This window comes from Eulemur rufifrons, chromosome 15 (genome assembly GCF_041146395.1).
Source record: "Eulemur rufifrons isolate Redbay chromosome 15, OSU_ERuf_1, whole genome shotgun sequence".
NCBI classification, from domain to species: domain Eukaryota; kingdom Metazoa; phylum Chordata; class Mammalia; order Primates; family Lemuridae; genus Eulemur; species Eulemur rufifrons.
Window position 1 is genome coordinate 69,611,848 of NC_090997.1, and position 26,788 is coordinate 69,638,635.

Below are 26,788 nucleotides of genomic sequence, written 5' to 3' on the forward strand. Positions count from 1 at the left end.
CCGCCCGGCTCTCCTGGTTCACTCTCGGTCTCTCACTCCGTGAGACACAGACGGCAGCTTTCCGAGCGAGCGGGGGACAGGCTGCCGCTGCTCACCCCGAGAAGACGCGGGCACGGGGAGAGAAGGCGAAGCCCGGAGCCCCATCCTCTCTCTCTTCAGGGTTCCCCCGAGCCGATTGGCAGCTCCGCGCCCCCGCGCGACCCCCTTCGCAGCCACTTCACGGGGCGTGCCAGGACTTCGGGACGCGACTCAGGAAGAGCCAGGGCGGGAGGCGGCGGCGGCACAGGAGAGAGGGTGCGTGCACCGGGACTGGAGAGGAGTGAGTGGCGGGCTGGGCGGCGGCGGCCGTAGCCCCAGGTGCCTCCCCGCCTCGCAGGCAGCACCGCCTCCGGGCCGCGGCCGCCCGGCCGGGTCCTCTGCGCGTTCCCGGGCCCGGAGCCGGCGCACGATGCGCCCGGCTGCGTTCTGATCGCCACCGCGCCTCTGCCTTCGCAGCGATGATCCCCCCCGAGCCGCCGCAGCAGCAGCTGCAGCCGCCGCCACCGCCAGCCCCGCCGAACCATGTGGTGACCACCATCGAGAACCTGCCGGCCGAGGGCAGCAGCGGCGGCGGCGGAGGGAGCCTGTCCGCCTCCTCCCGGGCCAGCTTGCGCCAGAGGATCCGCAAAGTGCTGAACAGGTGAGTGGTGGTGCCGCGCGCGGGCGCGGAGGGCAGGGGCTGCGGTTGCCCGGCCCGGGGTCCCCTCTGTCCCTCGGGTAGCCCGGCGGTCCTTTGGAACTGGGTCGCGGCTTGGGGAGACTGGGGAGATCGGACGACCACGCGCTTAGCGGATGCTGAGAGGCCGCGGCAGCTTTGTCCCGGCGCCGGGAGCCCCGGAGTGCCGGAGCTGCGGCTCGTCCGAGGAGGGAGTTCGGGGAGAGGCGGGGTTTTTCGTACCTAGGTGCCTTGTGTGCGTCCGCACTCACACCCTCGCACACGCGTGTTGCCTCTCTTTCCTTTCCCACTCCTACCCCAGCTTTGCGCTCGGGGGCCAGAGGGGACGCGGGGACATAGCCGGGGCGGAGGCGGGAAGGCGCCGGGCTGCGGAGATGGCGTGGAAGTCTCCAGCCTCGCGCCCGCCCCGCCCCACCTCGTAGGCTCCGACCTGGGGGATGGGGTCGCAGCGACAGCCCTGGCGGGAGGGAGGTGAGCCCCTACTCCTGCCTGACGCTCCAGTCGCCGCTCCAGCTCTCAGTGGCTGGGAGCAGGGAAGAGGCGGCTGGAGGCCTGGAATAGACCCACGCAAAGTCAGAATGTTGCGGGAAGGGCGTGAGAAGGAGGCGCCCAGTTATTCCCAAGCGTGCTGAAGCCGGAGGAGGCGGATGCGGATCGCAGGCGATCCAGTGCTGGCATCTGCGTAGTGGATCCATTAAGGACCCAGGCTTTTGGGGTTTAGGAACCGCGTTAACGTGAAAATGGGGGCCGCACCGGCGGCGTCCCTGACTCAACTGTGATGTGAAAGAGACTTTTTCCTCTTAAGTAACTTGAAGTGTTTGATGAGTTGACACATAAAAAAATCACATAGGGAATGGGTTTTGTGTGGTTTTATTTGGGTGCGTGGGTGCTTTCGACGCATCTGTAAGGGTAACTCTTCCGGTCGCTCTGTTCATACAGGTTTCTGTGTGGCACTGTTTTGGGTAGCAGAGATTTCCCAGGGAATTCACATGGAACTGTCTGGGCGGGGGTGGGGGGCTTAAAGCTCTAGTGGGAGCACAAAATATGTACAGAAATAGAAGCTTGAAAAATACCCTTATTTTGGGAGTGTGGTTTAATTTAGTTAAATTAAATCCCAAACCATTCAAGAATCCCTTATGAAGACTTAATGTGTATTTTACTTGTGGGTACCTCTGTATGTTTCCATTTATTATCAAACAAGAAGAAATTCACTCTGAAGGGAGACATGAGTTAGTAATATTATAGAAAGTCAAGTCTTTCCTTTGTAGCTTAAAATAACACCTCCAAAATATTGCATTTAAAAGATAATGAGCAGAATAAATCAAGAAGATGCTGGCTCATTACATACTATATGGTTTTCCTATCCTTTCTTTATGAATACCTGTGGGTTTTTTTTTTTTTGAACGGCAAATTCCTTGACATTGGCTTTAAATTTTTAAGCAGAGTATGTTTTTAATTATTATTTTTCTCATCAAACTAGAAAAAACTGGGATAATAGTTCACTTATTTTTGCTTAATTATGAGTTATTGTTGATTCCATGCAGGATATTTCTTGCTATATAATGAACCGTAGGGACCAGAATAACGAGATTAGTGAGGCAGGAGTGAGGGAACTCCGGTTGTCGTCATACCTCTGCCCATGGCTTGCCATGGAGCTTGCAGCAGAGCCTTTATCTCCTTGGGTTTGGGGTTCTTCATTTGTAAAATACATTTAATAACACAGTACTTTTCTTCTCCTACTATGATTTTGAGAATTAGATAATGCCGAAGAAAACATTGTGAAAAGTACAAAGCTTTACACTAACTCATTTATTCAACCCATTTTTTGTTGTCTAAGGTGAGTCTGAGTCTGTGGGAGCAACATAGGCAAATACGGTGAAGTCATGGTACATTGTAGGCAGAACTTTGTGTTTTGCTTTGCCTGCTGAGATCTGTGATATGAGTTGTATTATTCCTAATGTGCAGAGGAGGAATTTAGGTTTAGTTTGGGTCAATGGCATTTCGTCTCAGGTACATCTATGAGTGGAACTTTAGGGTTACGGCCTTCAGACTTAAACTAAAACAATTATTTATTGTCTTTCAAAGTTCTCCAGAATTTTCAATATAATATTTTGTATTGAGTAGCTGGCTTTTCCTTATCCTTAAAGGATAAGAAGAAGATATTTCTTTTGAGAAAGTACATTTTTAGTAAGCAGATTGAAAAAAATCTGAACAAATTTTAAAATCTTAATGGCATAATTTCTTTAGCATGCTGATAGGCGTGGCTTTTGTGTCATTATTAAGTCAATAACAGAGAGCATTAGTAGTGGCTGTGGAGTGATTTGGCTCTAAATAAAAGTAAGAATGGAATTTTAGAGCTTCTGTGCAGTGCTTAGGTGTGGCTCCCTCTGGTTTGTACCCTCATGGTATGTCGGCCTTGTCAGTATGGCTACAAGGCAGGCTCATTGGAGTCTAATCAAAAGCATCTTTGTTCATTTTCTAAACACCCAAGATCTGCTCATTTTGCCTTCTTTTTTGCCTTCTTTTTTGCCTCTTTTCTTCTCCTTCCTTCCTTAATACTTGCCCTCATTGCCCTGTCTACTCATTGTCTTTAGTTATTTCCTTTCCTCTGCCCCTAGCATGCAGCATCTTACCTCTTAGGAGAAAGTCGTTGCAAATCTGGAAGCTAGGAACCCATATAAAAAATATCCCTCCAACTTCCGGAATGCACATTTATTGTTAGCAGCATTCTATTGCTGTGAGTTGGTTGGGGTAGTTTCTTCAGTGACAGAATGGGGAGTTGCACCACTGTTAGCTATTAGCATCTGATTGGGCCAGAGGGGCAGCGCTGCGAGACAGGTTGGTGCAATGGGATGAGGAGTGTTAGACTGTGAGCAAGGCAGGCCTGGTGAACTGCCTGCTATTGGTCACATGATAGCAACAGCTACCTGCCAACCCAGAGGAAGAAATGCAAACACACAAGCTATCTATATCCTGATTACCTAGGGAGAGTTAAAGAGAGAAGTACCCATTAATAATTAAGGGTACCTCTTCTCAAGAAGTTTACAATGAAATGTACTATTGCCTTAGTAAAAACCTGCCTTACATTATCCTGTATCCTTTCATTTCCTTAGTATAGCTCCATTTCCTCTCCCCTTACTTTAAAGGCTTGTAGAGTCATATTGCTACATTTTGCACATGACAATAGGGGCATCTCACTGATTGACTACTCCCTTTCTAATTGAAGCAATTAGATTAGAATATAATTGTATCCAAGACTTTGGTGGAAGAGGAGGTGTTAGATAATTTTTTAAAACTAATTAATGGGTTATGTCATATTCTTTCCTCTGCCCTACTCAAAATTGTTTTGGCAATGGGATATAAGAAATACAAGATGATTTAGTTGCTGGGGTAATTACTACTTCTTTAACTTCCAAAGATGTGATATAATGTATTGATTCAAACAAGAAAAAAATTATGGCAAACTGTTCTTCACTTATTTCTTAGCATGGAATAGTATTTTCACCCTGCTACAGGCAAGCGAGATATGATGAAAAGAAAATTCTTCAAGGGTAACAGTTGATGACCCTCTCATAGAAACTGCTGGTCAGGTAGGTTTCTTAGACACATGCAGGAGTAAATCCTGATCTATATATTAAAGTACCTCAAGATATTGTTTTCTAAATGATTTCTTAATGAAATATTTTTGAGAAACGAGTGATAGCTTTTTTTGTGTTTTGCATATGTGTGCTTTTATCTTTTCCCACTAGAATACTATTTTCAGTTCTTAACAAAAATAACCACGAATTTCTAGTTTTGATCAACTTTCTTCCCGATAAGACATATAGTGGGATGTCTCAAGTTACGGAGAAGTCTCTGCGTTTTTGAGTCTGGTGGTGGGGATGTTTAATCATTAGAATGGAATCACTACTAACCCCGAGTCATCCATTTATTTGATTTAGAACTGATTGCCAACTTACATTTAAATTTATTTTATTAATTTTCAAATTTCTGAAACTTTTTTGAGTTGTAAACCAAATAGCGTTAAGAATGATACATTAGGAGAGCTGGAAGCAAGTTTAAATAAAATCACTGTGCAAGTGGGGAAGTTGCCATGCAAAATGGGACAATATGTATAATAGCTTTCCTGAGTCATTAAATAAGGTGGATAGGATATTGTGAACCAATGGAATGGCTCTCAAGGAACAGGGATATGCCTGATCTCCAGGTATTAGATATTGTTAATGAAAAGATACATTTTCATTTAGATGGTCCTTTCTTATCAAATGAGAAGGCTTTTGTTAAGAAACTGATGGTGAGGCTCTTCTTTAAGCTGCTCCTTCTAACAGATGTCAAAATGAAAAGAGGAAGATCCGCTAGTAATGAGGATAATTGATACAAAATATTCCAAATGGAACTGGGTGGTGTGATTAAAAACAGACATTTCTAAGATCAGTAGTAAATAAAGGATGTCTGAAGGATGCATTTATATTTAACTAAAAGGACAAAATTATAAAAATAAAATAAAAGATCATCCAGTATACTTGTATTTACGCATAGTGGTTGGAGAAACAAATGTTCATATTAGAGGAATATTTGGGTTATCTTGGATGAAGACAATGCATTTCCAAGTAATTAATGTGTAATAAAATAGACATATATTTGTGTAATTTTTTGTTGAACTTTTACTTTCTCAAAATTCTTCAGTACCTTAAGGCCATCATAATAGATGTCTATTTTTACTGTACACATCTGTAGATGTAGACGATATAGGAAATTGAGCTGTCTGCCCATATAGTTCTAAAGTTACTTAATGCAAGAGATGATTTATTATTTAGTTGCCATTTCTCATAAAAGTTGAATGCAGAATATGAAAGTACCATCATCAGATTTTAGTTTAGCTTGCTCATTCATTTGAGTTCAGGCCAATGAACATTCACTGTACATTGTTCAAACACATTAATTCTCTTTTTTTTTTTTTTTTTTTAATTTTTTTTTTTTTTTATTTCATCTTGTTATGGGGGATACAGAATTTCAGGTTACATACGTTTCTCCTGTTCCGCCTTTCCCCCCAAGCCAGAGCTCCAGACGTGTCTGTTCCCCAGGTCATGCGCATTGCACCCATCATGTAGGTATATATCCCTCCCTTCCCAACCCCCCCCTTCCCGAGTCAGCACCTTCAAGTGTTACCACTCCCCAAACGGTGCACAATGCACTCATTGTCAAACACATTAATTCTTGATTATGCTTCTAAAGAAGTATCCTTAGGAAGTCAGACTCCAGTAGACATATGGAAAAAATCCGAAAATATTTGACATATTTCTTGACGGTAGCATGAACATATACAAATATATATTCATTTGTTCTTAAGCAATTACTGTGTGCTAAGCCCTCTTCTGGAAGACACATATGACAAAACATTATTCTTTTACTGAAGGACCTCAAAATCTAACCGGGAAACTTGATATGTATGTCACTGCTTAGAGTGAAATGTTATATGATCTGAATTGCTATACATAGTGGCTAACTGGATGCTTCTACATGTCTAGACACTAGAATCATGTCAATAACATGTTCAATATGCAATCCATATTAACCTTCTCATTCTGACACTTTGGCCTAGTTCAATGTACAGTAGTTAGGAAGAAATTTCACAGGAAATGTCAAGGAGAACAATATAAATAAATGTGCTTTAGAAAATATTTTCTTTAAAAAGTCACACTTTGGTCAGTGACAGCATGGGTGTAATTTATTCAAGTATACTATTAATTTTTAAAAAGACTGTTTTCTATTGAATTTAAATTCTCAACTTTCTCTCAAGAATATTTATCTATGTGACTCTGTGATGATTTGAAAAATACCTTAAATATTGTTTTCAAGTTCCAAGATTACAAGCCACCAATTCCTACAACATTCCATTTTAAACAGATTAATCGGGAAAATCTTCTACAACTGAATAAACACTTAATAGATTTTAAAAACAAAATCATGTTAATTATATCCAGATTTAGAGTGACAGGGGTACAATTTGTAATCATCCCTGACTCTGAGAAAGTACACAATACTCTGATCTATCATATAAGACAGATCTCTCTCCCTCATTCATTGATTCATTCATCCATTCAGTCTTCGATTAAATAAGTATTTACTAAGTGCCTTCTATATGTTGAGTACTGTTGGGTCACAGTACTCAACCAGATAGCCATGAGCTGTTTGTGGCAGTTTAATTAAAGTAGAAATAAAGAAAACAATAATTACCTCTCAAAATGATATTTGCAAGCTGATGCAACAAAAAATCCCCATAAATTAGCTGTTTCACTTTTAGGAAAACTGCTCAAGAAGAAGACAGAATCCACAGTGTACACAGCTTTAAGCAGTAGACCTTTCTTGAATACAATTGAGGTTGTTTCACTTGGGGCTTTAAAAAAATTTTAAAAAGAGGAACATTAATTGTTATCTATTAATGTTCATCTAACTTCAGAGTGTAAGAAGAAAAAGAAGAGATTTGAATCCCATCCTGCTGGTCAGGCTGAACCCATCCAGGTTGTTGCCATATAACTCAAGAAAGTAGAGTTTTCTGAAATTATTAATATGCTGACAGTGCATAGGCAACTTTGTGGGGGCCTGGGCACATGTTGTGTGCTGCAGATAGGAGAGGTTTAAAATATGACAAGAGCATGAAGATGAGTTGGTAGAAGGACTAGATACTTCATTATATAATTGATACAACCTTATGAGGGTGTTTAAGTTAAAAATTAGCATTTAGGCAATGACTTAAGTTCTTACATTTTACATTATAAAACATAAATTTTATATTATAAATCATTACATTGTATATTATCCTCCTAATGCCAAAGTTGGTATTATTATCCTTTTCTAAATGGGGAACCAAATTTGTGTGGTCACACAGTAAGTACTTTCATAAGACCACAGAGGAGGGAGAGCCCATGCTAAGCTAGAGATGGGGCAGGAGAGATGGGGACTGCCTTTGCCCTTGGCATTGAAAGAGATTAGGATAGGAATGTGAGAAGGGGAGGAGAGAAAGGATGAATCATACAAGGAAGTAAGAGTCGTGGGGAAGATTAAGTGTCCAGTTTGACAATATTATGGGATGTGTAGATATAAAGGGCCATATGAAGGCTAGAATTGTAGGATGGAGTCAGATAATGGAAAGCCTTAGATGCTCCAATAAGCAGTTAGATTTCATTCTGTGGGCTATTGTTATTGTACGTTATTGAGTAGAGAAATCATATAATCAGAGATGTACCTGAGCATGATATTCTGGGCAAAATCTGTAGGACAGAAGAAGAGGGAAGGAACTGGAGTTTGGGGGTCCATTAGGAGGCTATTGCAGTTGTTTAGAGGAGAGGAGAGGAGAGTCTTAAGTGGGGTGGAGGCAGCCAGGAAGGAGAGGGAAGTGCTCTGATTTGAACAGAATGTGGAAGATTCGATTATTTTGGGGAAGGCACCCAACAGTTCCAAGAACATAGTAGGTATTCAATACTTGTATGTTGAAAGGTTAGTTAAAAGCTACTACAGGGAAGAGATCTGCTTACCAGGGCCAAACGGGCCACTGGGAGAACAGCAGCTGGCTCCTCAGAGCATGGTCTGTGGGTCCTTGCTGGACCACAGACTGTGTGACCAGACTGTGATAAGAGCAGAAATTGAGAGTAAGCATTTTGAAATATCTGTAGCAGTTTGACAGAGCACTTTTATATCTTTTGTTCTAATATTAAAAAAACTGGGTCTTGTATTTTGGTAAGTTTTTTGTTTTTGCCACTTTATTTTTCTCATAATTGATTTTTATTATATTATACAAAAGTATGGTCTGCAACAAATTGAAAAAACAACTGCTATTTTACAAAAGAAAGTTTGAGAAGCACTGATCCCAGCCAGACATCCAAGTGGGAGTAACAGTGAGTCTGGATCTAATCATGGATGGGAGGGTCCTCACTGGGGGGTCCTCAGGCTGGTGCCAGTAGTGGCCCTGCAAATCTGTAATGCAAGCTAGTGGAGTGAAGGCAGAAGGATAGGCCTGATCATAGATACATGAAGTATCAAGGCCTCGGCCAAGTGGTGTGGAGTTTCAGTTTGGCCTCCTGCCTTCAAGGGGTGCCCTAGAATGTTGGGCAGGGAAACTATATAGAATTGAGAAGGGGTACACGGCGGTAGTCCAGATGTGCAGAGTGCGGTATACATGGAAAATACTACCTCTCAGGAATCACACAGTTCAGAAGAGCAGGTTCTGGGTTTGAGTGACAGAAGGATGGGTCAGGGTTACATGGGGGCTCAACATGAGTGGCTGGACCACTGATATGGCCTCACCTCAAGTTCGCACAGACTATGAGCCACCCAACCATTCAACAAATAATTACTGAGTCAGGTGAGAGGTGTGGTCTAGCTGTTGGAGATGCTTGGGGTACAAGACAGAAAAGACCTCCACTCTCATGGAGGCTACATTCTAGAAGGAGGGCAGGCACTAAACAAAAGCATAGGAAAGATATCCAACAGCGGCAAATACTATGCAGAGAGTTAAAGTTGGGTGATAGAGTGGTAATGGGTGGGTCTCTAACTTGGGTGGTTAGAAGAGGCCTCTCTCTCTGGTGAAGTGGAGCTAAGATCAGAATGGCCAGAAGGAACTGGCCATTGGAAGGTCAGGAGGAAGGTCACTTCAGGCAGAGATGCTAAGGTGAGACCAGCAGGCATGAGGAACTAAAAGAAAGGGAGTCTGGAGCGTAAGAAACAGGGCAGAGCAGTAGGGGAAGAGATCAGAGAAGAAAGCAGGTGCCAATTCTAAGTAGAATGGGGAGCAAGTGGAAGATTTTAAGCAGAGGAATTATCTGGTTAATGTTTTGAGAAGCCCACTCTGGATGCTGCTGGAGATTGGATTGTGTGGGAGGTACGTGGCTTCTGGAGGAAAGAGATGTTGGAAGCTAGACTGTCTGGTAGCGATGGAGGTGGAGGGAAGTGGTTGCGTTTGGAGTGATTTGCACTGGGAGGTAGAGTACACAGAACTGGATGAGTGATTTGATGAGGCAGCTGAGGGGGAGAAATAAAGGAAAATTTCCAGTTTTAAAAGCTGGAGTATGGAATTCTGGGGAGGAATCAGAACTTGATATTGGATTTGAGAGTCATGAGCTCTGGATACGCAAACAGAGAAGAAGAGGGGGTCCCAAGAACAATCATGGGAGCACAGCAACCTGCAGAGTCAAACACAGGAGGAGGATGCAGCAAAGGGATTGGAGAAGGAGGGGTCCAAAGTAGGAAGAAAACCAGGAGAGTGTGGTGTCCAGAAGCCAAGAGAGGAAAGTGTTTCTAGAGGGAGATGATCAGCAGTCCACTGTGCTGAGAGTAATTAAGGAAAGGACAGAGAAACGGCCAGTGGCTTGGTCACATGGAGAGCGTAGGGGGCTGTGACAAGCACCGGGTCAGCAGAGTGTGCAGATGGAAACCTGGATGGAATTTTTTGGGAGGAAATGTGAGGTGAGAGGTTCAGAACATGACTTTTGAGAAGTTTTGCCCTAACAAGGAGCGGAGTAAAGGGAGAGGCTTTTAATGGAGGAGTTGATACAAAGGTCCGTATGCTGATGGGAGTGATGTAGTGGAGAGGGGGAAATTGCATGTGAGGGAGGGGGGGCACAGGAAAGACAGAAGCCTCGAGAAGGCGCGGATGGTGGGATCCAAAGCACAAGGTGGGGGGTGGTGACCGATGAGAGAAGGCAGCACACTGGCCGTAGTACAGGAGGGGAGGCCGAACATGTGGGTACAAACGATGGTACTTTGGTAGATTTGGTGGTGGCAACAGAAGGCACTTCCTGTCTGGTGGTTTCTCTTCCTCCGTGAACTCTGAGGCAAGAACATCTGTTGTGAATGAAGGTGCTAGGGAGGGGTGTGGGATGTTTGTACAGAGATAAGTGGGAAATAATCATTTGGAAGAGTCAGAAAGGAAGCATACTAAAGAAACGTTATGTGTAAATTTGACATTTGTCGCGCGGGGATGTGGTGGGAGGTGTGATGGGTAGGAAGGAGCGGCTGCTGTTTCTAATCTGCCTTGAAAAGGGTTAACTCAGAAGTAGATCTGGGCCTGAGAAGCCAGAACCGTCATCAGATAAGTGAAGATAGTGGGGCAGGGTGTATTTGAGGAAGCTCAGTAGGAATTGGGTCCCACTCTATTTGGGAGTGGGGTATGAGAGAGACAAGAGGGAATTAAGAAATTTTACTTAGCAGTCACTTAGAGATTTTGTGCCTGGGCCACTGGAGTGATGGTGTTCCCTTTAGAATGGGATGTATGTTCTGTCATAGGCAAGTGACTTAACTTTGGGGACTTCCATTTTCTCACTTGTCAACTGGTTAAAATAATCCTAATTCTTCATTTCCCTTTGGATGTTGGGGGTTTTAAATGAATAAGATCGGGGAGAGGGCTTGGAAAACTGCCAAGCACTATGCAATTGTTATCCTGGTCACAAAATTAAAAGGAGATCCTGAGCATTGGTGACTTTGCGCTGTCATTGGGACTGTGATCAATGCTGACCGACCCCTCAGCACGCAGTGGGCTCTCGTACGCGTTCACTGCCTGGCCCATGAGCCTTGTCAGTCATTCCGAAGTGAATCCCGCTGATCTGTGAACAAGGCACTAGTCTGTTTACTTCAATGTGTTCATTTTTTTCAAGCTAGATATATTTACTTTTTTTTTTTTTTTTAAAGGAAGCCTCTTCTTGGGAAGACTAATTTGGCATGAGGCATATGTTCTGCTGTCTAATTGTGCCTCTCAGATTGATGGAGCTTTGAGGTACCTGCGGTTTGTGAAGGAGACTGACAGGCTTCAGGAAAGCCTTCGTGCCTCTTGAACTGGGGAGGTTTCCAAAGGAGCGTGGGCCTAAAAGGCTCCATAGAGGCTGGCAGCGATGGACAGAGCAGCTCTGAGGGAAGGGACAGAGTCGCTTTAATGTGCTAATGAGGGGAAGCCCAGATGCCAGCGGGATCAGAGGAGCTCTTTGTGATGCTGGCTTCCCCAGGCTGGCTGGAGTCTCTGTCCCTATCTGGATCCTGCCGCAGGCCCCAGCAACACTGCACTCTCAGAGGGGCCCTGTTGGAATGCTGGAGGGCGCCAAGACCCCGGGGTGGGGTGACTGCTGGAAGAGAGGGGGGTATCAGGTGGGAAGGTGGGGGAGCGATGTGTGCAGGGCAGAGGAGGGGAATGGGGGACGATTGTTCTGGAGGGTGTGGAGTCAGGGAAAGCTAGGCAGGACATTTGCAGCTTTGCAGAATTGACTGTTTTCCCTCCACAACTGTCAAGCTTGGTAAGTGGCATTCAAGCCCACCTAAAAGGAGGTAATCTATCCTAGGCATTAGTGCAAGTCAGTTTTCAGCTAGTTGCAGAGTAAGTCTGAAACATCACAAAACCAACCAAACAAAAATGACCACCATCCAGTGATCGTTGGAGTGAAATTCATGTTCTGGTTATTTCATTCTGGGCTGGCTCCCCCATTGCTAGGTGGAAGTGGTTAGGACACCCATTGGGTGGAAGCTGGGTCAGGGAACTTGTCTTGAAGTTGTGTTTGCATAGCAAGAACACAGGACAGTATTTACAATGATGTTATGTTTACTTGTACTGACCCCATCTGCTGATGGAGAGATTGGGTAACTGAAGCACCCCCAAGCCACCCCTAAATGTTACCTCTAGATTTCAGTCATAAAGTCTTGGGTCATTACTGTTTCTGGAAATATAAGTTCCCAGATAAGATGGACAAATGAAGATCATCAGTCTGTGGTATCTTGACCATTTCTTTGTCCCATATTTTTCCTTTCTGAATATTTCTGGGGAGATATATACACACATATATTTAAATATTTTATATATATATAAATATGTTATATATGTTACTTCTCAATGTATATTAGATATTATTTGTAATGAGTCTTTGTCCATCTGTGTGACTGCCTCTGTCTTGCTCTGTTTCTTTGTGTGTGTGTGTCTCTCTCTCTCTCTCACACACACGAACTGATAGGTAGAGGGTAGTTTTCCATTTGGAATAATTTGTCTTCCTTATTCAATGACAGCCCCCAAATTTCCTTACCATAGTATTTTGGGGGGAGGGAGCTCAGAGTTGGTTCAAGAGGAATGCTTTATTTTTAAAGTGTTTTATTCCTATTTTGGAACCACACTGAATTGGTATCACCTAAGAAAATAGAAATATTCGGTGTGGGTAACCTATGAGCTAGCGATATCTGAAAGTGTGAATACACCTACAGAACAGCCACCCCATGAGGATTTTTCTCCACTACCCTGAGCCCTTTATACTTTGATTATAACACATCAGTTCCAGGTGATGGTGAGTACGATGATGCAGCTTTAAAATTTTACCCTCTTTTATATCCTCTGACTCTAACAGTTTGTGTGATTTTAATGCTTTTCAGGCAAAAGTGTTTTTTATAAAAAATATTTCCTTCTTTCTTGATGTTTCCCATTTACTTCCTGCCCCTAATGGGATACATGCCTTTTGGATTGATCCTCCCTAGTGAAAGCTGCGTGCTCTCAAGCCTAAAGAAGTATAGGCAGTGAGGTGCTTGCTTGCGCTTGTTTTAGAAAATCGATCATTTGGAACTTTAATGCTCATAAATGGACTCATTTGTTTCCAATGTGAAGAGACCCTAATTATTGCCTCTCTGGCCCCAAAGTTAATTGCAGCCTGAGAGCATGCCTTCTACAATGACGAAAGAAAACCACCATTTAAAGCATTTATAGCAATGGGTATCAGATTACTCATTTGGATATTAATCTTTCAGAGAAAACAGTGATTATGAAAAGTATGTAAATGGGAATATAGGTAGAATGATCCAGTGTACTGGGTTTGCAATTTGTTAGGCTATGGGTTGGTGAATTAAGACAACTACAAAAAAAGATGTCTTAGCTAAATTGTCATCTCCTGTTTTCCATTTATTACAGCTAGAAAGCAGTTCATTGGATTTAGGAACACAAGGATTCTCTTTTAGTTGCTAGTAGACAAGCAGGCAAAGGGGTTGCAGTGCACTTTTTTTCTTAAAAAAGAAATTTGCACAGCCTGATATACGCCTCCACAAAGGGTTGTTGGAGGAGATAAGATAATAGTTGTTTAATGAATTAATGGTGGGCTGGGGAAGGAAAGCTAAGAGTCATATGGTAGTTATTATTAGAAAGTCCTAGCTAAACGTAAGCAAGGAGAAGAGAGAATAGCATTTCTTATTCCCGGTCAGAAATATTTTCCTGAACAATTTCTACCAGTTAGAAATTAATTTGAGTTAAATTTCTTCTTTATATAGATCACCATGGGAAAAGTTAATAAAATTAAATATATATCCTTTGCATGTCTACTTTAAAGAAAAGCCTAGTTCTAAGTGTGGGCAGGAGATGCCAACACATACGAGGTTAGGTTCCTGCCCTCGAGTATATTTTAATCTAGTTAATCGGTTATTATTTTAGTAATTGATTAGATTGCTTTCCTCTTAAGAGCTAAAATAAGTCACAAGGAAGAATGGCAGCAATACTCGAAGACATCTTTGGAACTTGGAACATTGGGCTTAGAGCAGGTCTGGCTGGAGTGTTGCAGTGGAGGAAATTGTTCCACTAGAGAACTCTGAGCATTCTGGGCGGGGGTGAAGAACACACAAGCATACGAGAGCACCAGAGATCAACCTTGCTATCTTTGAAGTATGTCTGGGGCCCTCCATCAGTGGGATCAAGCATCACCTCACCAGAAAGTTTTCAGAGGCATACCGGTCAACAAATGTCTGAGAATGTATCTATGCAACAACTATGAGAATTTTGACAAGTTATCTGAAATACATAGTCTCTAAATCTCCTCTAGCTCTTGAAATCTGTGATTACATGTGACAATACAGCCCAAAGTCCTTCTGACAAATCAAATGAAGTTTAAAGCATAGGTGTAGTCTTTTTTTTTTTTTTTTTTTAGTGTGTACTCTTTCTTCTTCTTGTGCTGGTACTTTGGAATAAGATCCCAGCCCGGCCATTTCAGCAGTCATTCATATGTGCTTGTCTCCCAGAGGCAGACAGCCCATCCAGAGTGAGTTTAGAAGTTAAAGGTTCTGTGTGCTAAATTAGAGCTCCAACCAAGGAATTATTAGACACTTCAGTCTATTTAGGTAAATCCTGCAAAAGCAGGCTCAGTTTAACTTGACAAGTTTTCTGTACTGGGATAGACTGGAAATTGGCATACATATATAATTTTAAAAGTGTTAGTTAACCTACTTGCCTTTTAAATTCCTGCTCCAGAAAACATAAATATGACACCCTGAGGAGCAGGGCAGTGCCAGAGGGTTGCTAACTATGACAACCTTTCTTTTCCTCTCTCCAGGATTTGTTGCTTCACTAAAGCAGGGTGTTTTACCCAGGGTGAAGTGATGGAAGCTTGCTTTATAATATTATCAAAGATCTGCCAACATAAAAAAGAGTAATGAAGTCATTTGGCTTACATTCTTGATATCATTTGTATTTCCTCTGTGCAGGGTTGAGTGAAACAGTTTCTATAGCTGCTGTAAGCAATAAGCCTCTAAACGTCAAATGCTGACTCAACATAAGCATGGCTGCAGAAGATGATGATTAACTTGAAGAGAAGCTAGCGTCAGCAAGAAGGAATACAACCACACATTCAAAAGGAATGTAGAGTATTTACATGTGACATCTTCAGGGGCCGTCTCAGAAGGAGAAAAACCTAATTGTGTTAGATGGAAATAGGTGTGTTCTTTCCTTTCTGTCCCTGGCATTAGAGATTTTGTTCTCCAAAGTCCCTCATTGGTTCCTTTATCCATTTTAACCCAAAGGTAAATATAAGCCAATTAGTTCATGGAATTTTCCTGGACTGCAGGGCTTGGAGATTGTTGTTGGTCTTGGGGGGACAAGGTCCCCGGTTGGCCCAATCAGGTTGAAGAAAAGGGAATTGCATTTGGTGGTGGGGAACGGACGTCTCTTTCTCTTGCTGGATTTAATGAAGGAAACAGCCATCTTGCTACTGGCTGTTATGGGCATCCACCTTATGACCATGAAGGAAATCAGCTTTAGGATGTCACTGATGCTAAGGATGGAAGAGTGGAGAGAGGGAAAGTGCCTGGGTCCTTGAAGATATCATTGTGCAACTTACTGCAGTGCCACATGCTTGGAACTTATTATATAGGATCAACCTCTTTAAGCCAGGTTGAGTTGGGATTTTTTTTAACTTGCAGTTGAAAGCACCCCTAACTGATACACATCTCTTTTACTTTGCCCTGACACTGATGACCTTTGAATACCATTCAGGTCCTTTTCTTTTTTTTTTTTTTTTTAGTCTGCACACATCTGCCAAGGAGGAGCAGGGGCAGGTTTTCTCCAACCTGTGATGTGAAGGGTTGGTTTGCCCAAGATGTGGTTCCCCCAAGAGTAGAAAGAATAGGCTCTTGTGACTGGTGGATATCATGGATATTCATACCAGTCTGTGGTGCCCTTGATAATCCTAAGCTGGTCTGAATTAGGCAAGTATATTGAGGAAATTGGAGTGCTGGGTGAAGGCTTTCCTCATCTCGTCATTCATTTATTCATTTGTTTGGTAAGCATTTATTCTGAGCCTGCTTTGTGCCAAGCTGGTACTGGGAACTGGGTATGTGAAAGATCTCACCCAGTATAATGAAAAACCATGGGAGCACCCAGTAAAAGGGGATGGGTGAGGCATTTGAGCATATGACAGCTAAGCTGACAACTGGAGAAAGAGGAGGACATAGCCAGAATGAAGGTAGGAGTGTGTGTGTTTGTGCATGTGTATGTGTGTGTATGGCGGGGGTTTGGGGGTTAGGGAGATAGTGTTTTAGGCTGAGGAAACAACATATCAGATGCCTGTGAGTGGGTGAGGGCATGGCACATTCTGGGAAATAAAACCAGTTCATATGGTTGCAGCCACATGTGAGAGTGAGAGACGTCAGAGTCTGGAGGGTTAGGGAGGGGCAAGGTCATGCAGGGCTTTGGAAGCTTGTCATGTTGTGTGTGCTTTGTCTTAAGAGCACTGAGCAGCATTGGAGACTCTGAGCAGAAGGTTAACATGACAGATTTACATGTTCATGAGATCTGACTGATTTCAGTATAAAGTGAATTTGAGTAGAGCAAGATTGGTTGCAAAGGAGTCCAGCTAGAAGATAGTTGCAGGAGAGAAATGGAGAGTTATGATGTACTCTTATTAACTTCTCCTTCCTGAAACCATGGGTTTAATTTATAATTTCTACATATGAGAAAGGTGAATCGTGTTGGATGGTGGTCAGTGTTTGCTTTCATTTGGTAGACTAACCTCAAGACTTCAGGCAAATGATCTAAACTCTCTGAGCTTTGGTTTCATCATCTGTGAAATTGTAGTAAGAACACCTACCTTGTAAGGTTATTGAGGAGGATTAAAGAAGCTAATATATTTATAGCTCTTGGCACCATGCCTGAAACATGTTAGCCATTATAATTACTAATATTTAGCCTGATAAATGTGTCAGGAAGAAGCACAAGAATAAAGGCAGAGAAAGAGCTTCTTTCTGGTTCCTTCATAGCCTGGGAGTTGAGAGTCACATGAAAATCACAAGGCAAGTATAACTATGGTGCTATCATTTATTTTTTGGGAGTAGGACTTGTAATTATTATGTAGGCAACAGATTTCTAATAATTCTTGCTCCTGAAAGGAGCAGAAGTAGAAAACAGGACAAAAAATGATAAATAGTAGGTGTGCTTATATTTGGCTAAGGAGAAGAGAGGAGAAGGGATATTGAGCCCTATCCCTGGGAGATGCTGGGAGCAAGGTTTCCAAAAGACCCATAACTTCTCTGCAGTGAGAACATCCTGAAGAGACACACCTGGAAGCTGATGAAAGCAGGTGTACTTCTTTCAGGCAGGGACTTCTGTGTGTTTTTTTTTTTTCTAATCATATAGAATAGTGCCTGCCAGATGGTAGATACTGTAGTCAACATTTATTTGTTGAATGAATGAGTGAAAGATGAAGGGATTGATGTGCTTCTCCCAAACTTTGAGTTGTGGGGTCAAAATACCTGCCTGGGCGTAGATACCTGCTGGGTCAGGCTCCCTCCACTTGCTTTCCACAAAGCAGCCTTGTATGTTCTATTGCAGCCTTTAGAGAAGCTAATTAGAGAAGTTAATCAATAGCTGATGAACTGATTCACGGAGATGGATTTCTCAAGCCAGAGTTTGAAAGAAAAGAACAGATTCTTTCTTTGGGCTGTATAAGCAGCTATTTTTAGTCAGCAGGTGTTGCAGCTTTTAAGAGGCATTTGGCAGGGTTTCCTTCTACTCCCATTTCATCCAAAATATGTAACTTTCATCACTTCCATTCCAGAAACATGCTGCTTTGTGAGTGTTTTATGAGTAGAAAAGGGAATTCTGGGAAAGTATAATCAAGAAAAAATATATGAAGTGCTTAGCTCAGAACCTAGCCCCATGGTAAATGGGCAATAAATAAGAGCGAATATAGAAATGCTGTTCAGAGTGTGGATGGAGAAAAGAGATGGTAGGTAGACACTGCTCCCTGTTGAAGATGGAGGAAAGTTCCCTGCATCACTGGACATAATGTGTTGTTTCAGCTTCCTCAGTCTGAATCAATTTCCGTATCTAGAGCCTTGGTTTATAATTTTAGATGTCAATACCTATTAGGGAAGGGCCAATTAGTTTTCTTTGTGCATTGCTTAAAAACAAACAGATCCCCTCCAAATCAATTGGTGAAGCACAATAACTTAATGCCTTGAAGAAAATGGATCCTCAGGAAAACAATACGGTACCAATTCTGAGATGAGAACTAAGCCTCCAGAATAGTTATTTCTCATGTTAAATTTCTAATTATGGATTACATTTATGCCAGAGATTGGTAAAGCATAGATATTAGTATAGTTTTCTTTGTGTTCATATGTTCCACTGTGAGATGCCAGGTTTAGGTCTTTGATGAAGACAGCCTGGACATATCTTGCTTCTTGGAGAACAGTTTTGGAAGTCAACCAAGTGTACATGTGGCTTGCTTCAGTAAACTGTACATGGTCTGCAGTTATGGCTCATGTCTGACCAGTACTGCGGAGGGTTTGGGGAACAGCTAGACAGTCATGATAATTGTATCAGTCAGGGTTCTCCAGAGATACAGAACCAATAGGATCTAGCTCTCTATTTGCACTATATATATATATATATATATATGGGGAGCAAGAGAGAGCTTAAAGTCAACTGATTGTAAATGTTAAGCACATCTATAAAATACCTCTATAGCAACATCTAGGCTAACGTTTGACCAAACAACTGGGCACCATAGCCCAGCCAAGCCGACACATAAAATTAAATGTCATGGTGATGGTGGTAATAGTGATGTGGATAACTCCCAAATGTCCTGGAATTGTCTTGTGTCAGTCACTCTGCCACGTGCTTTACATGTATTATCCTGTTTAATCCTCCTAAATGTTCATCTCCATTTTAAAGATGAAGCTATTGAGCCAGAGAGGTCTGCTAAATTGCCCAAAGTCACCTAGATACTGAGTTGCATTGCTAGGGCTTGAACCTACTTGGATCTGAGCCTGTGCTCTTACACAGCATTCTGTAGAGCAGATGTTAGTTGGTACCATTTTGTCTCCTCCGTGTGATAGAAACCTGACTCAAGCTGGGATGAGCAAACATGCAATTTATTGTCTCAGGCTCTTGGGAAGTCTGGGGTAACTGGATCCAGGGGTTAAAAGGATGTTATTGGGACTCTGGTTTTTGCTCCATCTCTTGGCTCTATTTATTTCCTCTCAGCTTTATTCTGCAGACAGACTGCCTCCAAGAAGAACACAGGACTCACATCCTCTGACTCAAAAGTGCAGTAGAAAGGGGCTTTGCTCTTCCACAGCTTGATAGCAATTCTAGAAAATGACTTTGGCCTTGCTTGGATTATGTATTTATTCGCGGTCTAATTCCTCGGTCCAAGACATGCAGCTCTCTGTTGGCACCACGTGGGGCTCTGGGGCCCAGGAGCCAGTGCATCATGATGGAAGCCACACCAGAGAGGCAGAGTAAGGGGGACACTGCCATGCTCAGACTTCCAGCACCCCTGGCTGTGGGTGGACACCAACTTGGAAAGGAAACTCCCAAGTGGGTACCTCCTAGGCCTGGACTGAGTATAACAGTTTTATATTTTCTCAGTGGGTAGAAGTACCCTGAATCCATTTTTTTGGGAGAACTGTTATTAGTGCCTTGGGCTATTCAAAAGGAAAGCCCTAAACTATTTGGAATTAAATATGGACTTTTAAATTTTTTCCTCTGATTCAAGGCACAGGACGCAGACAGGCTTCTTTTCTAAGCCTTAACGCTAAATTAGCTTCCCAGCAGGTGCCTAAACAGCAAAAACAGTCTTAGGGAAGGTAATAGTTGGACCTAATGCTCATATCGTTTCGTCCTTTCTGACGACTGGTCACAGCTTACCTTGAAATATCATTGTTTGTATTCCAGTCTTATCTTCCTACTAGAATGTGGCTATTGGGAGGCATAGACCAATCTTATTTCTCCCGATAGTTCCTGGCATAGATTTCTGTCACAGTGGGTGCTTAGTAAGTGCTTTGGAGCAAGTGAATGAATCTGAGTCATAATGGAGTAAAATAATCTATTGTGTGTAGCACTCGGAGAGTTCTGCAGAGTAATTTTCTGAAGGGGCATAGCACAGAGCAGAGTAAAGGGCACTGGTTCTGGTTCAAGCTGCCTGGATTTGAGTCTTTTATTCTTTATTCTTTTGGCCTCTGTACCCTCATCTATCACATGCAGATTGTAATAGTTTTTACCCCACAGAGGTGTTACGAGGTTATATTGTAAGCACCTGACCCATGGTTAGTATTCAGCAAAAATTAGCTATTATAATTATTCTTGTTGTTTGGTTGTTTTTGATCCTAGAAGGTTACCAGAACCTATTTGAACCTGGTAAGAATTTTATTTAGTTATGCTTATAATTATGCCTCTATCATATATCAGAATTTAAGTCTATTCTTGATAGCATTGCAAAAGTAATGTCTTTCAAAAAATAAGTTACTCCTTTTCCTTTTATTAAAATAATACTAATGTATATCTCAATAAAGCTGTTATAAAACAAACAAAAACCAATAATAGTGTACAGATAGTTGTTCTCTAAGGATCTCGATCTCAAGCATGATAAAACTGCAGCTGGTTTATCTTGATGAGCCCCAAAGACAGTCTTCTCTGTAAGTCTCTTGATTTATTTTCACTGTGAACATGGCCCATTCCTCTCTAAGCTTATAGTTGACTAATGGCTTAAACCAGTCATGTTCATTCTCTTATGGTTCAGTCACTTCTGGGCACATCATTTGATAATCTTTACATTCCAAATTCATTCACATCATCCACAAGGATTTTTCACTTTGCAGGTAGATATAATTAATCGTGTGAGGAGAAGAGCATGGGGTGGAGTATGTCCAGGCTTCCGTGGAATTCACTCTGGATTTCTAGAGACAACCGGGAGGACTAGAATTGCCTGCACAGAGGTCTTCAGCCCTGCTCTGTGCAGTACAGACTACTGTAGTAAAGGAACTACTGTGTCCAGCTATTGCTTAATTATTGCTATTGGTTTTTGAGAAACCATGGTTAAAGAGGTACCTCCAGATCAAGGCGAGGAAATACCCTTATTGTTTTTCACTATTGTTACCTAATACATTGCTGTGGTTGGAATGTTTGTGTCTCTCCAATATTTACTTTGGGACTTAAACCTTAAGGTGATGATTTTAAGAGTGAGGCCTTTGGGAAGTGATTAGGTCATGAGGGTTCTGCCCTTATCAATGGGACTAATGCCCGTATGTTATAAAAGAGGCTTCAGAGAACTGCCTAGTCCTTCCATCTCTTCTGCCATGTGAGGACACACCATTTATTTCTTTTGCTCTCCCATTATGTGAGGACACGGCAAGAAGGCACCATCTTGGAAGCAGAGAGCAACTCTTACCAGTCACCAAATCTGCCAGTACCTTGATCTTGGACTTCACAGCTCCCAAAACTGCGAGAAAGAGATTTCTATTATTTATAAATTACTCATTCTGTGGTGTTTTGTTACAGCAGCAGGAACAGTCTAAGACTTAAATTTCAATTTTTTTTTTACTCTTATCTCTATTAGACAGAGAAGGAAACCGGGGCACACAAAGTTTAAGATAACAAAGCAAGTAGTAGAGCAAGGAGTAGAGTAAGATTTAAAAAGACAATCTGGTTTTAGCATCTGTTATCTTGAGCATCACACTATACCTACAAAGGTGGCAAAAAAAGAGCACCTTTTAAAGCCTCTGTGGTCTCTACGCAGATAAATTAACATTCTATACCCAAATCTAAGATGAAAAATGGGAAATGAATTAAATCTCGGACATTGAGACTTTTCTTCTGGGATGACCAAAGCATTCAAATCCTTCATATCTAAAAAGTTACTTTGTGGCGTAATTTATTATTATCTGAACTATATCTTTTCAAGGATGATATGAAGTTTTCAGGAAATGAAAAGACCATGTATGACTTTCAGAACATGTAGTAACTTGGGGTCAATCTGTGTTTTCCTTTGGAGGTGATCCACAAATGTGATCTTTAGGAAGCTCTTCTGGTCCAAGAGACACAGGCGCCATTTGCTTGGGGTTCCAGGGCCAGCGATGCAGCTCTTGCCCATGGCTTGTCCCCTCTCCTTCACCATCCCTAGCTCCCTGCTGGACTTCTCAGAAGGTGCTGCTCGGAAAACTAGTAATAACAAAACAAATTTCTTATGTTGATTTTGCTAAAGCTCTAAGGACAAGCTCAGAACCTATTTGAGCTTGAACTCTTCTTCCTTTTGTTTTCTGCCTTCCAACAAAAGCAAGCCCTATGAAGCACTCCAAATTGTATTGTTTTAGAGTAGCAAATTGTCTTTAAAATGTCCATATACCTAAGGGACTCTCATTTTCTTTTAAGCATTTTCTTTGGAAGAAGGTATACCACATTCACAATATTTCTGAGTAAGCATAGATGTCTTGTGATGTGGTGGTTGCCATAGTAATTAATCACCTCCCCAAAAGAATAGTGGAGAATATAAATCCATGTAAATTACCCAGAACACTGGTTAGATCTGCCTCTGGTTTATGAGAAATTTTGGGAAAAAAGGGATATTTTCTTCTTTTTCTCTTTCATGAGAAGAGGGATAGAGAAAGCTGCTTTTGTGCTTGGATTGCCCAGGCCTCTCCCTTCCCACTGGCGAGTGCCAGAAGGTTGAGCAGCAGTCAGAGTGTCACTGTAGTGCACAGAGAGGGCTCTTGTGATAACAAATTGCAAAATACACTTGGGCATGTTGGGATCCATCACTTTATGAATATTCTGCATTCAGATTCTAATTGCTGGGGCACTTTCTAGGACCCCGCGTGAGAATGCAGAGCTCAGTGCTTGCTGCTTTGGTGGATGCTCTTCTGCTTGTCCTGACCTATGCCTTGTTTCAAATTGAAGTGGAATTTACCACTGATTTCTATTCAATAGGAATAACAAAAGTGGAAATTATTTTGAAGATTAACTGTTGAGCAGGAGTCTGCTCAGACAGAGCAAGGCATTGTGGAGGGAAATTCATGAACTACAGGAAAAGGGCTGCAAAGGGAGTGAGCAGCTGAAGGGTGATTTCAGAAATTTAAACTATATTGTGCAGTTGCTGTTTGGCATCTAGGATAGGATTCACTTTTTTAACTGCTCCTTGTAAATCAAAACCTCAGAGCTTTCAATCCTTTTAAAGACAGTCTGTGTCCTTCAGAAGTATGGTGCAGTGTGGCTAGCAAACGGAGTTGTTCCTGATTGAAAGGATTTCTTATAGAAAGGCTAATAGGGTGAAGGTGTTTTTAGCTAGGACAAATGCAGTGAGTATATTAAGAAGATATTCTGGATCATTACTGGGGAGACAAATTTTCGTAACAGAATGTCTGATAATTATTAAGGATATATTTTTAGATAAACAATAGTCATGTATTTCATATATAGGTATATCTCACTTTGTAGAATTCAGTTTTAAAGGTCACTTGTAAAGGTAAAGTCTTAATAAGTGCACAATTGCTTCTGGGGGAATTTAATTCTCAGTTATGAAATTCACAATTTATTCTTTTGGGCGAATATTTGGTTAAGATTAGAGTAAACTAAACCATTGTATTTAATGGTTTCATTTAAATGAAAATGACTTCTCTGATATTGTTGTACAAAAAAAATTTCAAGATAAGAAATTTTTTCATGTTTGACTACAGAGTTCAATGTTTAACCTGATAGAGCCCTGTGGCATGAAGACTAGTCACTTAGCCACTCTCAAATAACTTATGCACAAATTTTACACCAAGGAAACCTACCACTCTATTCCATTGGACTGATTTTTACTCTTATACAGCCTAGACTTATTCTTGGATGAAATAGCTTTTCTAATCCACATGATGATTTTAGTTATATAGTTAATTTTTATTATTCACAGTAGTTATGCTCTATAAAGTTGCTGCAAATTAGTGAATTGGTAAATACTGAATTAGTGAATACAGAGCCATTGCTTCTAGGGGAAATATGGGGTTAGGCTCCTCTGAGCTAGTAGTTACAACATTTTCATCAACTTACAATGCATAACCTTTTGAAATACATATTTCTGGTCAAGACAGCTTACTTAATATATATTGTTGAATTCATAAACATTGAACTCATGGTCAACAGTGCTATAACTCATTCTTGAAGGAAGCTTGTTTAGCACATGTATTTTCTCCGTAAAGCACATCACAGCCTCATGGTACTTAGGAACAAGACAGCACTACAGTGCTATGCGTGGGTGCCAGTTTAAAAAGTGAAATCACTGACAAAAAGCAAAAAGCCAAACAACAAAAAAAGTGAGAAGCATGACACTAAATAGACCACAAAAAGGACACTTGTTTATAGTGGGAGAGCTGAAACAAGAAGGCAGAGTGTTGCTGTGTTTGACCTCAGCTGGGAATGTGCATGTTGTGTGACTCAAGTTTTTTGCGACTCTATATGTTTGTCCTCGAATGACCATAAAAGTGGTGGAAGTATTGATTTTGAGGTTACATATAAATTTTAGCAAGTAAGCGAATTTACAAATGCAAAATCCACAAACAATGAAAGTCATTTTCTGTTTGTTCTATTCAGTTTGTTTCTTCAGATGTTTGTGATTCTCTTTATTGAATTTGGTGCCATTTCTCATGGGGTTGGTTTTCTTGAAGTATTTGATGATTCCTGTATGTGCTCCTCCTTATATTTGGGATTTCTTGCTTACTTACCTGTAAATACTGTTTCTGTTTACTAGAATTAGCCTTCTCTGATGGAGGGGGAGAGCTGGGATGTACTGCTAGGTGTGGTGTTCAGATGCTCCTTTTCTGGATATGGGGACTTTCTGCTCCTTTTGGGCACTGACATCCAAGTCCCTCTCTAGTCTACTTTCCTCACATGCTGCCTAGGCCCAGGGTGGACGCTGCTGCTATTGCTGTTGGTGGTTGGAGTAGCTGGTGATGGGGTTGTGGAAGGTGGGAGGCTGGAATATTGTTGAACCGTTCACTAGCCAATTCCTGGGTCACTTTCCTCAGGACTCCTTCCTGTTATCTTGTCTGACATCCCTGAGTTTTGAGTGCCCCAGAGTTGCTCTCATCTTTGCAACTGAGTTCCTCTACATGTATCTGGGTCGTGACTTTTCCCATCAGTATGATTGTCAGTCTTTCTTATTTCTGGAAATCCTCAACATTTTTGTTCATCAATGCCACCCATTCTTATTTTCTAGCACTGTTGTGAATTTACTCTTTTTAAAAACAGATCTTCTGATATCTTTAGGAAATTGAAGTGGGAGTAGATAGGCATAAAGACTTAGTCTGCCATTTTGATCTAATTCCCTACTATTTTAATTAGAAAAAAATGCAGTTCTTTAAAAAAACTTCGTATTTTTAAGATGTTCCAGATAAAGATGTCCCAATTCTGGATTTTAGGATAGCATTTGCATGGAATCTTTTATTGGTGGCCTATGTAGGCATCTGTAAGAACAAATAGTAGATTCTAATTTATTATTGTTACTGCTGTATTTATTATTGTATGTATGATTTTTATCTTCATAATTATTCAAAAATGCTTTAGGAATTACATTTTTATACAAGTACCTTTGCACTCTTAACACATTTGCATCATAACAATGGATGCCAGATACTTTATGGTTCATTGTCTCGTTTAATTCTAACAGAGATCCTATAAAGCAGTGGTCATCATTCTCATTTTAAGGATGAGGAAACAGGTCCACTGACTTGACTTGCCTGTAGATTCCAAATAGGTTGTGGAGCTGGGGTCTGATCTAACAACTCACTGACTACAAATTCATCAATCTACCTTACTCTTATGGAAGATTGGCTCTCATTCCACATTGCTAATTATTAGCTTTATGCACGGGTGCTCATACACATAAAAATCAGGAAGGTGTGCAATGTACCATGAGAAATTAGATCTATGTTGGAGGGACTGTGTGGTAAACACTGAAGCATATGCTATAGCCTTTTATTATTGGGTTCTTCTTCATCTTGGAATGAATAGCTGTTTAAAAGTTCAACTTTCCAAAACAAATTAATGATCAGTTTAGCATCATTATCAACATTAAAAAAAATTCCCACCCAATTTAAGACATAGCAATCAAACATTTATTTAAGGGAAATAATTCTGTTCTCCCCAGGCTTTTTCATTTGAATAAAAAGATAATAAATCAAGAAGTACTGTACACAGCGGGCCTCTAGCTCCAAACAGCTCAAAAATTCCCCTAACATCTATGCTGTAAAAACACAGAAGAATTACTTAATGATTGGATTTAAATTGGAAAAATACATCTACTTTTATTCATAGAGATGATGAGTACCTTGGGCAAAAACAAGAAGGTCCCAGTTTCTAACTTTCCATTTTGAGCTGTTCAAACTCAGAACAAACTCAAATTTAGGAAAGTTCCCTGTAATTTCAGGCCAGAGATGACCTCCATGTGGCAGCCTCTACTCTCTTTACCCTCCATTTCTCATGGATGTGATTGGAGGAGAATAGTGAGGTCAATACTCTTCCAATATACACCCCCTTGCCTGTAT

At 41.5% G+C, this 26,788-nt stretch overlaps 1 protein-coding gene across 1 annotated transcript in view; it reads left to right on the forward strand.

Annotated features, from left to right (window-relative positions):
• Window positions 1-497: 497 nt before the first annotated feature.
• Window positions 498-26,788, forward strand: part of SLC35F1 (solute carrier family 35 member F1) — a 385,838-nt gene continuing 359,547 nt past the window's right edge. The window contains exon 1 of the mRNA XM_069488474.1: window positions 498-679. Coding sequence (XP_069344575.1) covers window positions 498-679 — 182 coding nt within the window. The remainder of the gene's footprint in view (window positions 680-26,788) is intronic.